The sequence below is a fragment of the Teleopsis dalmanni genome, chromosome 2, assembly GCF_002237135.1.
Source record: "Teleopsis dalmanni isolate 2A chromosome 2, ASM223713v2, whole genome shotgun sequence".
In the NCBI taxonomy this organism is placed as follows: Eukaryota; Metazoa; Arthropoda; class Insecta; order Diptera; family Diopsidae; genus Teleopsis; species Teleopsis dalmanni.
In genome coordinates, this window is record NC_051847.1 from 176,628,403 (window position 1) to 176,643,175 (window position 14,773).

The 14,773-nt window shown below is 31.1% G+C and overlaps 1 protein-coding gene across 1 annotated transcript in view; it reads right to left on the bottom strand.

Moving 5' to 3' along the window:
• Positions 1–782: 782 nt before the first annotated feature.
• Positions 783–14,773, bottom strand: part of LOC119676233 — a 55,501-nt gene continuing 41,510 nt past the window's right edge. Inside the window, exon 2 of the mRNA XM_038087468.1 lies at positions 783–1,412. Coding sequence (XP_037943396.1) covers positions 783–1,412 — 630 coding nt within the window. The remainder of the gene's footprint in view (positions 1,413–14,773) is intronic.

The window sequence follows — 14,773 nt, forward strand, 5'->3', positions numbered from 1 at the left end:
CGATAATCGCCACACGGTCTCCAACTTCCATCGCCTTTGCGAACCATGTGAAGTGGACTTGCCCAACAGCTTTTCGAAGGTTGACAAATCCCTGTCTGGACTAAAAATTGGAATTCCTTCTTGGCTTCTTCAAGTTTGGCTCCAACTAAACGTCGGGGACGAGCAAATGACGGCGCACCAAATGTCTCGATGCAATGTTCAACCTTAGTAACTAAACCCATCCGATTTGCACTCATAATGCCTAAATCACGGTATTCATTAACCAGCTCAGCATAAGCTGAAACTGAACCACACACACGCACAGTATCTTCTTGAGACACAGCAGCCTTACCCTTCATCATCAAAGTCGTCTTCGAATCAACTAACCGCTTCCTTTTCAAATCCACTAACAAGTCATAGTGATTAAGGAAGTCGGCTCCAACAATAGGGCAGCTAACATCCGCAATCACGAACGTCCACGGGAAATCTCTACGCAAACCCAAAGACAAAAGCAGTCGACGCTCGCCAAATGTTTGAATAGGCGTACCATTAGCGGCATATAAATTAACTGATGCAACACTGTTAGCCCTTTGCTTCCAACGACAGAACGACTTCGGTAAAACTGATATGTCCGCACCAGTATCAATGAGAAAAACGGTCGACGTGGCGGGATCTTTAATACTAAGTCGAGCTATACGAACACTAACCCCTTCTCGGCTCGACGACGTAGAAGGAGTGCCTAGTTTTTTGACTGATGAGAGCTTGCCACAAAACTACAGGGCTGCCGACAAGCATTAGCTCTATCACCAAACCTTTCGTGATACCAGCACCAATCTGGATGGACTTCCTGGTCGGGAACGAGTTCGCCTACGTCTCCTCGATGACGATCGACTTTGCACCGACTCACTACGACGTAAATCCAAACGACTCAGACGCTGTTCGATTTGCTCAAGCCTTCGTAAAATCACAGCATTCTCAGAATAGGCTGGACAATCAGAGGCTGACGCTACAGCTATCTGTTGAAAATCACCCGCCTCGCAAATACGGTCTGCTAATTTCGCCAGTTCTGCTAGTGCCACATTCGATGCCTGCAGAATAGCGCGCACTTGTGGTGGCAAACGCTTCAGCCAAAGAGACTTAAGGAACTCATCGCTCACCTTGTCTTTAGCTAACGCTGTCAACTCCGTTAGCAACTGTGTTGGGCGTCTATCACCAAGTTCAACTTCTGACAACAACCGTTGAATCTTCCGCTGCTCGCTCTCACTGTACCGCTCTATGATGCAAGCCTTTAAATTAGCGTATCTTCCAGTTTCAGGAGGATGAAGCACTGCATCACTTACATCGGCGATAACACTTGACTCAATCGCTGCTACTACCGTGTTGAACTGTGTGATGTCACTCGTAATGGCAGCTACTGCAAATTGCGCCTCGATCTGAGCAAACCAAATCTCCGGTCGCTCGTGCCAAAACGGTGGCACCTTCACTGCTACACGGTTTACGACACTTCCACTATCAGAAGCCATTACTACACCTTCGTCTGCAACTGACATCACAGCTCGATAATTAGATATTTAGCTCAGAAGTTAATATTTCTAAATTTAAACTTTTTCGAGATCACGTCGGGGTCACCAATTTAGCAATGATCTGTTCACCTTGCTAATTAATAAAACTCTAAAAATTTTCAATGTTAATAAACTTTTATTCAACTTTTTACAGAGAGAAAAATCGAAACGTTCTCCTCAATCAAAACAAAAAACTTAAAAATATTTGAAATTGAATTTTACTTTTTAAATTCAATAAATTCACAGCCAACTGGGTCGCCACAGTATCATAGTTTTAAACTATAGCAATTAGAAGCGATGACACTTTTGAAATCAGTTGCTCGATATCTTAGATATTGAGTTGGGTTTATTGTTATATTGGTTAAATGTCAAATAGCTGCGGCACATGCTAATGTAATGTGATCAGTGTGTGGAAAAGTAAGAGTTTACTTACAGTTTTGTAAGGAGGTTTCGAAGAGTAGTGGACAATAACAACAAAATTTCTTTTTATATTATTTTAATTAATTGAATTTTCGGTTCACCATACAGCTGTTTCGAGTTTTGTCAAATATCCATTATTAGTGGTTTTGGGATTATTTCTTGTACTTAATTATTCGTAAATAATTTTTTGAGACTTCAATAGCATAATTAATGGCATCATTGTCATCACTGGATATACACACAGATGCAAACAGTAGATTCTGCGAAGATAATGAGGACTCGGTCACTAGGAATAGACTCCTAGGAATATATATTCTTACGGAAGAGGCAATAAAACTCTGTAAAGTAGGTTCTATACTACTCTTTATTGACGCAACAGGCCAACTCTAAATACAAAAAAAGGGGGCACAATAGGTCTAACGGTCGCAGTGCCACATTACTTACCAATAATAATAATAATTGTCACTAATTATGATTTGGATTCTATTTAAAAAAAAAATAATTTTAGATTCTCAAAAAAATCTAAAATTTTTTGTAAAATGATTCAAATCAGACTTTTACGGTCTTAGCGTTATGTATGTTATGGCAATGTCTTTTACATGTGTAAAAATGAAGCTTCTGACTTCAATGACTTTAGGAGTGGGACTATATTATGCTAATAGAAAATGTGCTGTGTGAGGGATTACATTAAAAAAATGAGAGTATCATACAGCTCATGTAAAGCTGTCTTTAAGAATATTTCAGACGTAAAATTAGTGGTGGCAATATGTTTCGGGCTTTTGAATTCTCGATAAGAGTGATTGATCAATGAAATTTTTGTATTATTATTGCTATAATATTGAAACAAAAGGTGAATCGAAATTTATTGTATTGAGAAGATGAAAAACAAATACAGTTCAGGTATATGTTAACATCTTTTTAATCCATTTCTTTAGCGCATTTAAGTCTACTACACACAAAGCTTTCAAAAATCAACTGATAACAGTTTCAACATCGAAAATGTGTATACAAACATTACTTTTAGTGTTGTTAGCTATCACTTTTACTCTTTTTTGGTGCTGTTTTGGAAATTATTGGTACTGTTTGCTTGTTTTTGCTGTTCGTTTTATAATATAGTTCTTGCCATTCTTGCCATTCTATTATCTTAGAGCCATATAATAGAGTTTTAACTAATGTTATAAATGGTCACATTGTTTCATACTCCTTTTAATCATGGCCATTAAAGTATATTATGTAGTAAATCAAATTATATTTATTAATTTCATATTAACAGTATGAACAGTATGATGCCATTATTTTAAATATATTATTATATATTTATATATTATATTTATTAAAATATAAAAAATGAATATTTATAAAATAGTTTTGAGAAACATTTTTATTTTAAACTTAACGCTTAATAAGGCTTAGTACTTAAATGTAAACAATTTTAATTGTTTAAACTATTTCATGAAAGTTCAATCAATTATCTTTGAAATGCTGTAAATTTCAAGTTTCTACCTTTTATAGAACTTGAGATATAGCCAAACCCATGGGGTTTTGCCAATTCCACAATTCCACAAATATCTTCTAGGAAAAAACTCACAAAATTTTTTCCCAAGATACGGTTCTTCTTATATTATGAAAGGAGCTTATAAGTTCCCAACGTGTTTAAAATATACCTAATCCAATCTAAGTCGATGTTTTAGTCGATGTGTTATAATTTTTCTTAGTTGATTTGAACCCAACATTTTTTCCAGTGCGGAAGTAAATCTCAGTTGCAGTATCGACCTATTTATTGTTATATATGAAACTTTGTATGCTATTCTATAAATGTCTTAGTTACTGAAAGGTGAAAAGTAAAAAAGTGCTGAGGATTTTTTTATATTAAATAAACAATATTGGTCAGCCAAACTTCAGCATTGTGACGATTTTGGTATGGTAAATATAAAATCATAGCAACATGGCAACACTGTTAGTTGGCAGGAATTAGAAAAAATATGACAGACATCTTTTTTACTCTTCTTCAGGAAGCTATGTCTCGCCAACAGACGAGTTCGTTGTGTTTAGTTTCAATTGTAAATAATAATTACTTATTGGAGAATATCTTTTATAAAAAACGTTATAATGAGTAAAAAAAAACAACAGCAAATAAAGATTATTAAGTACAATTAAAAGAGCGCGGTTATTTTTGGTATTTGTTAACAATCCAGTGATACGAACGAGAACAATGATGAAATTACAAAAGGCAAATTCGTAACTATATATTAATTAAAATTTTTGCTGTTGTCTTTTCATTTCTATTCGAACTCTATTTATAAGTCGGGTCAAAAATGTAAACTTTTGCTAAAGAGCATAAAATCGATTTTCAAATAAATTAAATTAATTCCCTTCAAAAAAATTTTAATATATGTGTATCACCTATAATTTTCAAAGTCATTTGAAAGAGATATTATTATAAATTAGCTAATAATTTATTGTTAAATTTAAAGCATTTGCCATACTAATTTTAATTATAACAAATGTGGTGCCGTGAAATTATTTTTATTTTTATCTGTCGATAATTTATCAAAAAATTTTCTTGTTATATATCAAAATTAATTTCAGTAAATTCCCTAAAAATACCCATTAAAATTAAAAATAGTCTTTTGAAAATTGTTAAATTATCAATAAATCACGAAAAAAACCAGCGCAAAAAGCACAAAATGTCAACAAAATCGTGAGAAAACTCGAAAAAACTTAATTAAAAGAGCAGAAGCACTAATTTTCCTCGCATGCCGTGATTTATGGGCTCGCGTCGATGAATTGCGCCCCCGGAAAATTGCTTTCAAATTGGAAACTAAACGAAAATTGAACGAAATGTCTGAATGCACATTTGGAAAATTGACTTATCATATAGAATAAATAGGTTCAGACAGCTTAACGATGAGTACGAAAAAATAAAAATAATATCGTTTAGGATTTGCAGTGAAGTGCAAAGAATAAATCCGGATTGAATGGGAACATTTCGACGTCAGGGGAGTAGTGGATGGCCAATTGTTTGGGAGATAATTGGTATAATAAATTTAATATGATTTGCTCCCAATACAAAATTTATATAATTTTAAAGCAAAAACGATTGAAAATTGAATTATGGATAATTAATTTAGTTCAATAATTCAATTCTCAGACAGTTTGTGGTGGAAAATGTTTTGGATTTATGATTAAATTAATATTAATTAAATAATATTTAGAGTAGGTTTAAAAAACTCATGTTGGTGAGAATATTAACACCTAAATTCGGAGACAACTATTATCTATTTTTTTATTTACTATATGTTTGCTATATATAGGTATTTCAAAATATATATATATAATTTACACATTTAAAGAATTCATTATTATCTCTATAGTACTATCTTATGGCAAATTTTGTTTCCCTGCTAAATTTTGGGTGCACACCTGATGTTCGTTTAATATGCCATGGATTAGTGAATCGGTAAAGTTGCAATAAATTTCAGGAACGCTGCATATAAATCAATGTAGTGATTAACGCACAGGTTCAAATTAGTTGTTTCTTCTCGAAGGCAAAGAAATTTCATTGTGGAAATTGTTTATGTTGTTTTCTTTTCCCATTTTATGGTCTACATTGGATGTTGCTGTTATCTCAACGCTGTGGTGCCAAGGTGGGTGTACGTATTGACCGTAATTTATGGCAGTTCAACGCGAAGCGACAGGCGAGCAAACCGCTAATTGCTGCAGTGACACTTGCAATAGGTCACTTGGCAAAGTTTCGGTAGCAAAGCGGCCCACAAATAGGTAAATCTTATTTTGTTATTTTATGGAATACTCTTTGTTGAAAATTTATTTTAATTTTATGGACGAGTTGCCAAAAGTAAACATTTGTAAATAAATATATTACTTAAAAGAGCTTAGATTTATTTCGTAAATTTTTTTCTTTGTTAATTTTAACACATTCTTAAATAATTCTTATGTTTCAGTATTTGAAGGAAGTTTTTATCAAAAAAAAAACAAACTATTTCGTCACCTAAAAGCAAATTCTGTTTGATATATTTTGAAGAATATTTAAACAGCTTCATAAACAAAACTATTTAAAATATAACTAAGAAATTGAGTCACTCAATATTTGAATTAATTTCAAAAAAAAAAAAAAAATTATTAAAAAGTCTTTAGATAAATGCTTCACTTAAAGTATTTAAAATATTGCTCTTAAAGTCAATTGAAAAATTTTAAAAACTTAATATTAAATTAATAACAAAATAATTTGTATAAACATATTTTAAAAAAAAAAATGTTTAATATTATATAAAATCATACATTGAAAATGTTATCTTCGCTAAACTGACTTAATTTCTGTTTCGGTATATTCTTATGGATGTCTTGGTATTGAGTACATCACAAAATCACATTTTTGGGTAATTTTTTACAGAGAATATTTTACTCTTTTAAACAATTTTCTTAAATGAATTTTGCATTTTGTTAGCCTACAAAACGACATCGTTGCTGTTGCTGTTTATTTTGTTTTGTACATTTATTTTGCATTTTCATTGTTGCTTCTGATATTTTTTATTAATTGAATCAGTGTAAAAATACCGCAGACATTGAAATGCAAACTAAAATAGGAAGACGTAATAAAATCTACGTGCTACAGAAATGTACACTTCTTGATATAGTGTGGAATAGATGTATTCAAACTGCATTAAAAATTAAGGAATTTGTGAGAAACTCAAAGTAATTTGCAACTTACACTAGGCAAATTAATGTTTATTAATTGCTTAACCTTCCGGATTTGTTGCTGTTGTATATGCGTTTATTGTTCTTAAATTCTCTTCTACATTTATCATAGCAAAATTAAAATGAATTATAAAAACTCAGTTGCTGCTCAGTTTTCACACCAATTTCCTATAATAGCTTTTCTAAAAGTATATATTGATTAAAGTCGGTTTTGTTTTCTTATCCTGATGAAGCCAAAAACGAATTTGCCGAAATACGTATAGAAATATACTAAAAACAACGATCGATTTTAAAATATTTTTCACGTAACAACTCAAAATTACATATATGGATTGTTTTTTCCAATTTACTCTTCTTTTTTAAGAAACCTTAGGCTTGTAATATAAATTTGGTATAATATTGTTTAGCTTAGGCCGTAGGCTTGTAATATAAATTTGGTATAATATTGTTCAGCTTAGGCCTTAGGCTTGTAATATAAATTTGGTATAATATTGTTTAGCTAATTAGAACAAAAATACGGATTGGAAACGATCGCGAAACGAAACGAAGCTTCCATATGATGGAAGGAGAATTGGATATCAATATTGAGAGAACTAACATAAATAATTGTTGCTCTTCTGAACGTTATACTGATCAGCAACAAACGTATCCATTTGAGGATTGACTTCTTCTTCCGTCTCTTGGGTTGATTAATTGCTACAGTACCTCCACAATACGTTTTATATAACTACCTCAAATGTTAATTGTTTAATTTTTGTTAATTTAATTTGTACTTTGATTATATTTATACAAATTCTAGTATAAAGGAGTTGATTTTAAGCTTAATAAAATATCATATAAATTATATCTTTTGTAGGATTGCTTATACCTTCCTTGCAAATACCATAAAAATTAATTCTCTATATGCTCCTATTGTTTGACTACAAAACTATTATATACTTAATTAAAAAAAGTGTTTTATATATGTGAGAATATGTATAATTTTTTAATTGACGCTGTGTTCACTTAAAAATTTCATAATAGGTTTTGCGTCCTCATACATTTTTAATTGTCTTTAATTAAATATAATAGTTCGAATAAATTCATTAAAATAATTTTTAATTTTTTAAATAAAAAGAAGTGAAATTTTTTTGTAACCGTAAAGTGCATTTCACGCTTGTCATAAATTATTGTTTGTTTATGTGAAGCTCCCCTTTAATTTTAAATTAATTTCCCTACCGGATATGTGAGCTAATTTTTTTATGAAATCCTTTTGTGTGGACTGTTGCATGGGCAATATTTGAAATAAAATTTAAAAGAAAAAAATATAGAACCTGGAACCAAAACGAAAACAAATGCTAACAGCCCATTAAAATGCAACAATTACATGCAACCCTTTGCAACAAACCAACGCTTTCAGCGAAAAACAAACAAACAAGGGCACAAGTAAACAAAGTGCTCCATTGATGCCCTGCCTGGCCCTTATAATAAACCCAACCAACAAACCAACCAACCAACCAGCCGGCACTGCCCTTCGCAATTTTGTTCGTTGCATGGATTTGGTTTTTGATTTCTGCTCCCCTACTTCACTCTACGCTGCGCTGATCCAAACTGTTCTGTTCACTGCTATGCTGCGTTGTGCCTAGGCGCGATTGCATCTGGGTGTGTATATGTATATGTGTGTGTGTGTGTGTGTGTGTGTGCTTTAGTGTAATTTGAATTTTGATTTGGAAAAAAATTATTTTTTTCATTTATTTTTTGTTATGAATTTACATGGAGTTTGTTGTTGTTGTTGGTGTTTTTTGTTTTTGCATATACGCGGTACTGTTAGTGCGACTTGAACGGGAAACGTGCAACAATCGCACACGAATTATGCACTAAGGTCCTTGGGAATTATTCGTTACCATTTGGCCACAAGTGGTTCATTTTCCTTAACATCCTAACGCGTGTGGTGTGCCACTAAATGCGGTTGTTTGGGTGCGGCGGTTGGTTTCAGTTGCTGCTCTTCGGTACGATTTGGATTGGTAAGAAAGGCTCAGGGTTTTCGGTTTTTGCATGTGGGTTCAACAGTCATGGCCGCACTCGTAGTATTGTGCGCTGGAGTAATTTAGTGTTTTGATTGAAAGTGCAACAGGGAATTACTAGAAATTCATGCAGCGCTGCAGGGGGGTGATGACTGTTGCGTGCATGCAAATTACAATGGAATTGCCTTCGTAAACAAATTTAATTTCAAATCAAACTGTAATTTCTTCTGCACTTTAAGTGTATCTTTCGGGAATGAATTTTTGGTAGCTTCGCTATTTTTTCTCAGTTTTCAGTTTCAACTTTCAATTGTCAATTGAAATTTCAGTTGGCGTTTGTCAAAATAAAAAAAACATTTTCTGATTGAGATTTTATTTTTATTTTCAGTGGCAATCATTTATATTCTTTAAAAATAATTTTGACATTCGCCCTGCATTTTTCATTTCATGTTTGACTTTTGTTTCAATTTGTTTTAAATTTTTCTTCTGTCCCTTCACTTTTAGTTGCTTTGGTGAATAATTGTTTTTGTTATTTAGTAGCAACCCTGCACACTACAAATTACGTCGGCATTTTGGGAGTAAACATGAAGATAACTTACTGTACTTACTGTACTCCTTTACAGCACAAAAATATTATCTTATATTTAATGAACGATATAACATAACAACAGTTATGCATTCCTCGAAAAGATAATCATAAGAGAAAAATTTTTTAAAGTTCTTGAAAAACTGTGGAGCACGTTAAAGAGAGTATATAAAGATACCTCATTAAATGAAAAGCCTTATGGGCTTCAGCAAACTTGCAGTTCGTGTATTTACTGGAGTACTAACAGGGTACTGTGTCATTGTGCCTATGTTGCAACAGTGGCGAGTTCCAACAAGTGAATTATGCAGGAGTTGCCAAGATGAAGAGGAGGTAGAATCTATCAACCAGTCCTGTGTCCAGGACTTCAGACAAGGCGACTTCAATTTCTTGGGGATCCCTTTTTCACTGGCTTGGAAAAGATAGCGAAAGCAAACTTATCGGATCTCCTCAACTTCATCTGGAAAACCAAATAGTTTAACAAGGATAAGAAAGGTTAGTAACTCTCCTTTCCCGGCAAAATTTTTGAGGACACGCGCCTTCTGAACTTAACCTAACCTAAAAATACCTCATTTGTTTACAATAGAGTCTAGTATTGTATATCTATACATTTTAAAAAATCTAATATGTCAAAAATAGAAAATATGATCTACCAATGCAGAGATAAAGAGAACGAGATATAGAATTAAGGAGAGAGTATTAAAAAAATATTACGATTTAAAATATTGTACCTATATAAAAAGTTATACATAAAGTATAAAAATATAAAGTATATATACCTACATGAAGTAAAAAATATATATAAAAATTTTGTGAGTGATAAATCATTATATATTATATATTTTATCAAGAGAAAGGACCTAGCAGTCTAGGTCCTTATGCTCAGTTAATTTAAAAATAAATTTTAGTGTTAACTTTAAAATAAATTAAATGAATAATTAAATAATTAATTTAAATATATTTATATTAAATTAATTAAAATATGGTAGTATTATATCGTGTTCCACAAAAATATTTCAAATTTTTCCCTTTTCGTAAGTTAAATCTTGTTTAAAATCTATTTGACAGTGTCTTGCAAAAATTGCTCCTACAAATCCAGAATTGGTATTTATAAATAGGTATATTTAGCTGATTCATTTATGTAATGAATACCATAAACATATATGAACACCAGTTCTGCTATTTGAATAACATAAACATATATATAAAACCTATATAATTGCAATGTGTAATAAAATCAGAATACCATATAGTTTATGGTAGATATGTATCATTTACAGTCATCATTCATATATACACCAATATACCTTAGCTTCTTAAAGTATGTTAATAATAATCAAACTGCTTAGTAAGTTGGATCCAGTAATTGTTAGCAAAATAAAGTGACCTTAGTATGTCGAAGCGTCTATTTCTTTTTATGCTAATCGAATTATATGTAACAGTTAATTATAAAATAAAAATTTAATAAAGATCGTTAGTGTATGTAAAATTAAAGAGAATAATGTTAAGTGGACAAATTATTTGACAGTATTCGAAAATTTATTTGATCTTATGATTAAATGTAATATGATGTGATGATATGATATGATGTTTAATTATTTTTTACATTTTAATATCATACGAATTTAAGTTATTCATATTATTTTATTCTCAAATAACAAGATCTCTTATATTATATTATATTAGGAAACTATGTTAGTTACAAAAAGTATTGAATTGACAACTTTCTGCAGATTAAGGAGAATGCAGACCGCGCAAGAAATGAATTTCTAGTGTTAACATATTATGAAGATATTCAAGGAATAGAAAGAATGATGTGGATGAGGATGAATACGCATAACTAAATGTAAATCAAGAGCAATAGTTGCATAGGGATTGGAAACTATTGTGTGTCGGAAATGCAGGTCGTTCAAGAAATGAATTGTTGATGTTATTATGCGAATGTTTAAGGAATATATACAACAGTTTAAATGAAAATATATGATTATTAGGAATTTTCATATGTAAAACAAGAGCAACAGAAGCATAGAGATGGCAAACTATTGAATGTCGGAATTAAGTCGTACCTACATGGATTGTTTTGCTAACGATGTAGAAAAATAACTTTATACACAATTGAATAGATAATTCTTACTTATTGCATTGAAAAATAGAATTTGACCGCATTAGCTGATAAATGTGTTTAAATATTATCACTCATATAGATATATTCTCAATATTTGTAGTGCATTTTATTAAGTCACCATTACCGACAAAAAACAGAACTTTCCTGACTTTAAATTTTTGCTTTGATTTCTTGTTTTTGTTGTACTATTTTCTGTTGTTGTTTTTCCTATTTTAAATGATGCATTTTATTAATTTGTTTGTCATATTTTTACGCTTGTTTATTGATAAAATGTGCGCCCATTCTTTCCGCACAATCGAACAACATCAAACAACGTTCTGTGAACATGTGTTCTCTCTTTCCTACTTCGTTGCAGTTGTGCTGGTCCCTATTAGGTTTTTTGTAACATTCTTTTTGTGTTTTTTCTTTGTTTTGGAAACTTATTTATATTGTTTTGTGTGCTGTTGTTGTTGCTGCTATTGTTGTTGGTGTTATTGTGGGCATTTAAATTGTTATGCCTGTCAATTTAATATAAAACATTTTTATTATTGTAATTGTTGCTATCTGACGTGCAACTTGTGCTTGAGCATGTATTCGTCAAATGTATGCGTGTGTATGTGCATTTATGTGGTTGATAGCTGCTAAATGAACAACATCGGTAAACAAATTATTACTGCTAATAATTGAACTAAAAAAAAATATACATATATTTTTTGAACTATTAAAACTATTTTAAAAAATATCATTTTTTTATTTTGATTATTTATTTGTTTAATTGAAAATATGTTTTTATATTTAGTGATGGTTTTTTGCCATTTTTGTGATGTTAAACAATTATGACAATTTGATTGTAACGGTGACATGGGCTGGAAAATATTTAATTTTTAATTTATGATGATGTGATATGCAATATGCAGTGTTATATGTATAATATAAAAACAGTAAACAAAAAAAAAAATAAAAGCAAAAAAAATTTATTTTGACTTATAAATAACAATGACTTTCCCCACAATTACTAACAATTGCTTATCTTTTCCTATCACATTAATGCATTTTAAATTGACATCTATCTCTCTATCTTTCTGTGGTATTTATATCTCTCTTAAATCCTTCAGCTTACATTGTTAAAGGATTCAGTTTCAGCTTTGGTGACTTCAAGTATTGCGAAATCACTTGTTTGATTTGGCATTGTACGACATCAAGTATCAGCATCAAAGCGCTACCTAGAAATGTCACTGCCGCGTAGTTGTGACATTTGTGTGACATTGTCAGAATGTCATCATCAAGAGATTTTCCATGTTTTTTGTGTTCAGCAGCGCTGTGGCATACGTCATGTGTCAAGGGACACAATTAAGTGATATGTACGGTGTTCGGGTATTCAAGAGTTTTGCCTAAATTAATAGTGGATTAGTGAAACAACAGAGCTTACACATGCTCATTAAGAACGCAACTCTGCTTTTGTGTACGACGAATACGGAATCTATGACAAACAGACAACTTGTATTTCATTAGAGGGACTTAAGTACATATTTTGTCAGGGAAATCTATCGAAGAAGGAAAACTGTGATAGTTTTCAGCGGTGCATAAATTTGCAAGTGAATAGACAATTTTTTGAAAACTTTAAGGGAAATAAATTTTTGTTTTATTTTTGTGAGTTCTTGTATTAAGTTAATAGTACGCTTACATTGCTTAATATTGCTTCTGAAGTTGACTTCAATTGAAAATTTAATAGTTATGATTATATATTGATTATATATGCATGAGAACTTAAAATGATAATACAAGACAGACATATTATTGGAACGAAATTTTTGAATTATAATCTGGTAGATAATTTCATGGAATTTATTTTTTGAGTATGTTTATATTCTTATTAATATATAATTCTATATTCACTATATAACAATATATTTTATTATTATGAATAGGTTGTATATACACTGCGACCTGAAAGAACTTTTGTGCAGATAAAAATATATAGTGGTATGAATAATAATAATATATAATATAATATAAAAACAATTTATATAATATTATATAACTCCATATTATTATACAGTAAAATGTAATATAAGGGGCAGAAATGTGTGCCTCAATGGGGGAGTGATGCGAATACACAGCCAACTTCACCTACACGTGATGCATCCTGTGCTCGCATACGAGGTTCTCGCGACCGAGTATAGACATTATAACCTGAAAACACCTAGCAGAGGGGAAACTCTCTAGCTATCAAACCCTTATTTTATCCCCAGATTTTCAGGGGATCTGGTTCTCCAAGTTGGAGATTGATCGCTAGCTCAACAGCCTCACATCGGAGAAAAAAAACCCGCTACGAAGCTTCTTTAAAAAAGAAGGAGGCCAAGGTTCACACTGGACTGTAGTGCCAAATAAGAAGAAAAAGAATGTATAAATTAGCATAAAGTCTGGTTAAACTGTGCACAAAATACAACTACAGAATTTTAGTCAAAAATTGAACCGAAAGAAATTGCTATTAGTGTGGCACTAGCGGTAACCGTCAGGAGAAAGAGTTGTTTCGGTCCTACAACTAAAAAAGGCGACTTGGTAACACTGAAGTTATTATCAAGACAACTAACGGTTCACTACGACCTATGTTACGATCTGAATAAGAAAGATTTTTGTTACTTTTTTAAGTCAATATAAAGACGAAGATTATTTGTTTCTTACTTACTTAAATAAATAATTATAGAAACTGTATAAGTTTTGTTATAAAGAGCAATGACAAGAAAACTGTTTCCGGCTTTTAATCTGTTAACTGACCCTAGTTTCAGTTTTTCACAATCCAGGAATGCAGAATTTTGTTTTTTTTTATTTTATTTTGAACATTGGTAATTTATATACTGAATGCAAAAATAATATATTAAATATTAATGTGAAATTAAATAGCTTGTCAAAGACATTGAATTAATGATTTTGAAAGAACTATACTATGTAATTGATGTATATCGTTCTTATTGTAAAATTTAACTAGAAGTTTAAAAATTTTTATAGATACTTATAATACTTAACTTACTTTCTGTAAAAATTTAACGAGTGGGGAAGTTTTTCAAATTCTTGAAACAAAATGTTGTGATTCTAAAATCTTATATTAAATATATATTATATATTAATCTTATATTCTGTGATTCATTCACTTAGCTATATATCTGTGAAAACTTTCGTAACTTCTGTCATAAGAAGTGGCACCAAGAAATTTTAATTAAATCCAGATATGTTTCTTCTCAGGAATTTTTACTTGCATAGTTTACTACCACCCAATATCTTCTGCAGAAATTTAAAAATTTTTATTTTTTCCAATAAAATCTTTCCAGTTGTGGAATGAAAGCCTCTCTCGAGCATATCAATGCTCTAGGATTTTTTTAATGTTAAACTTGATTGATTCTTTGGTATG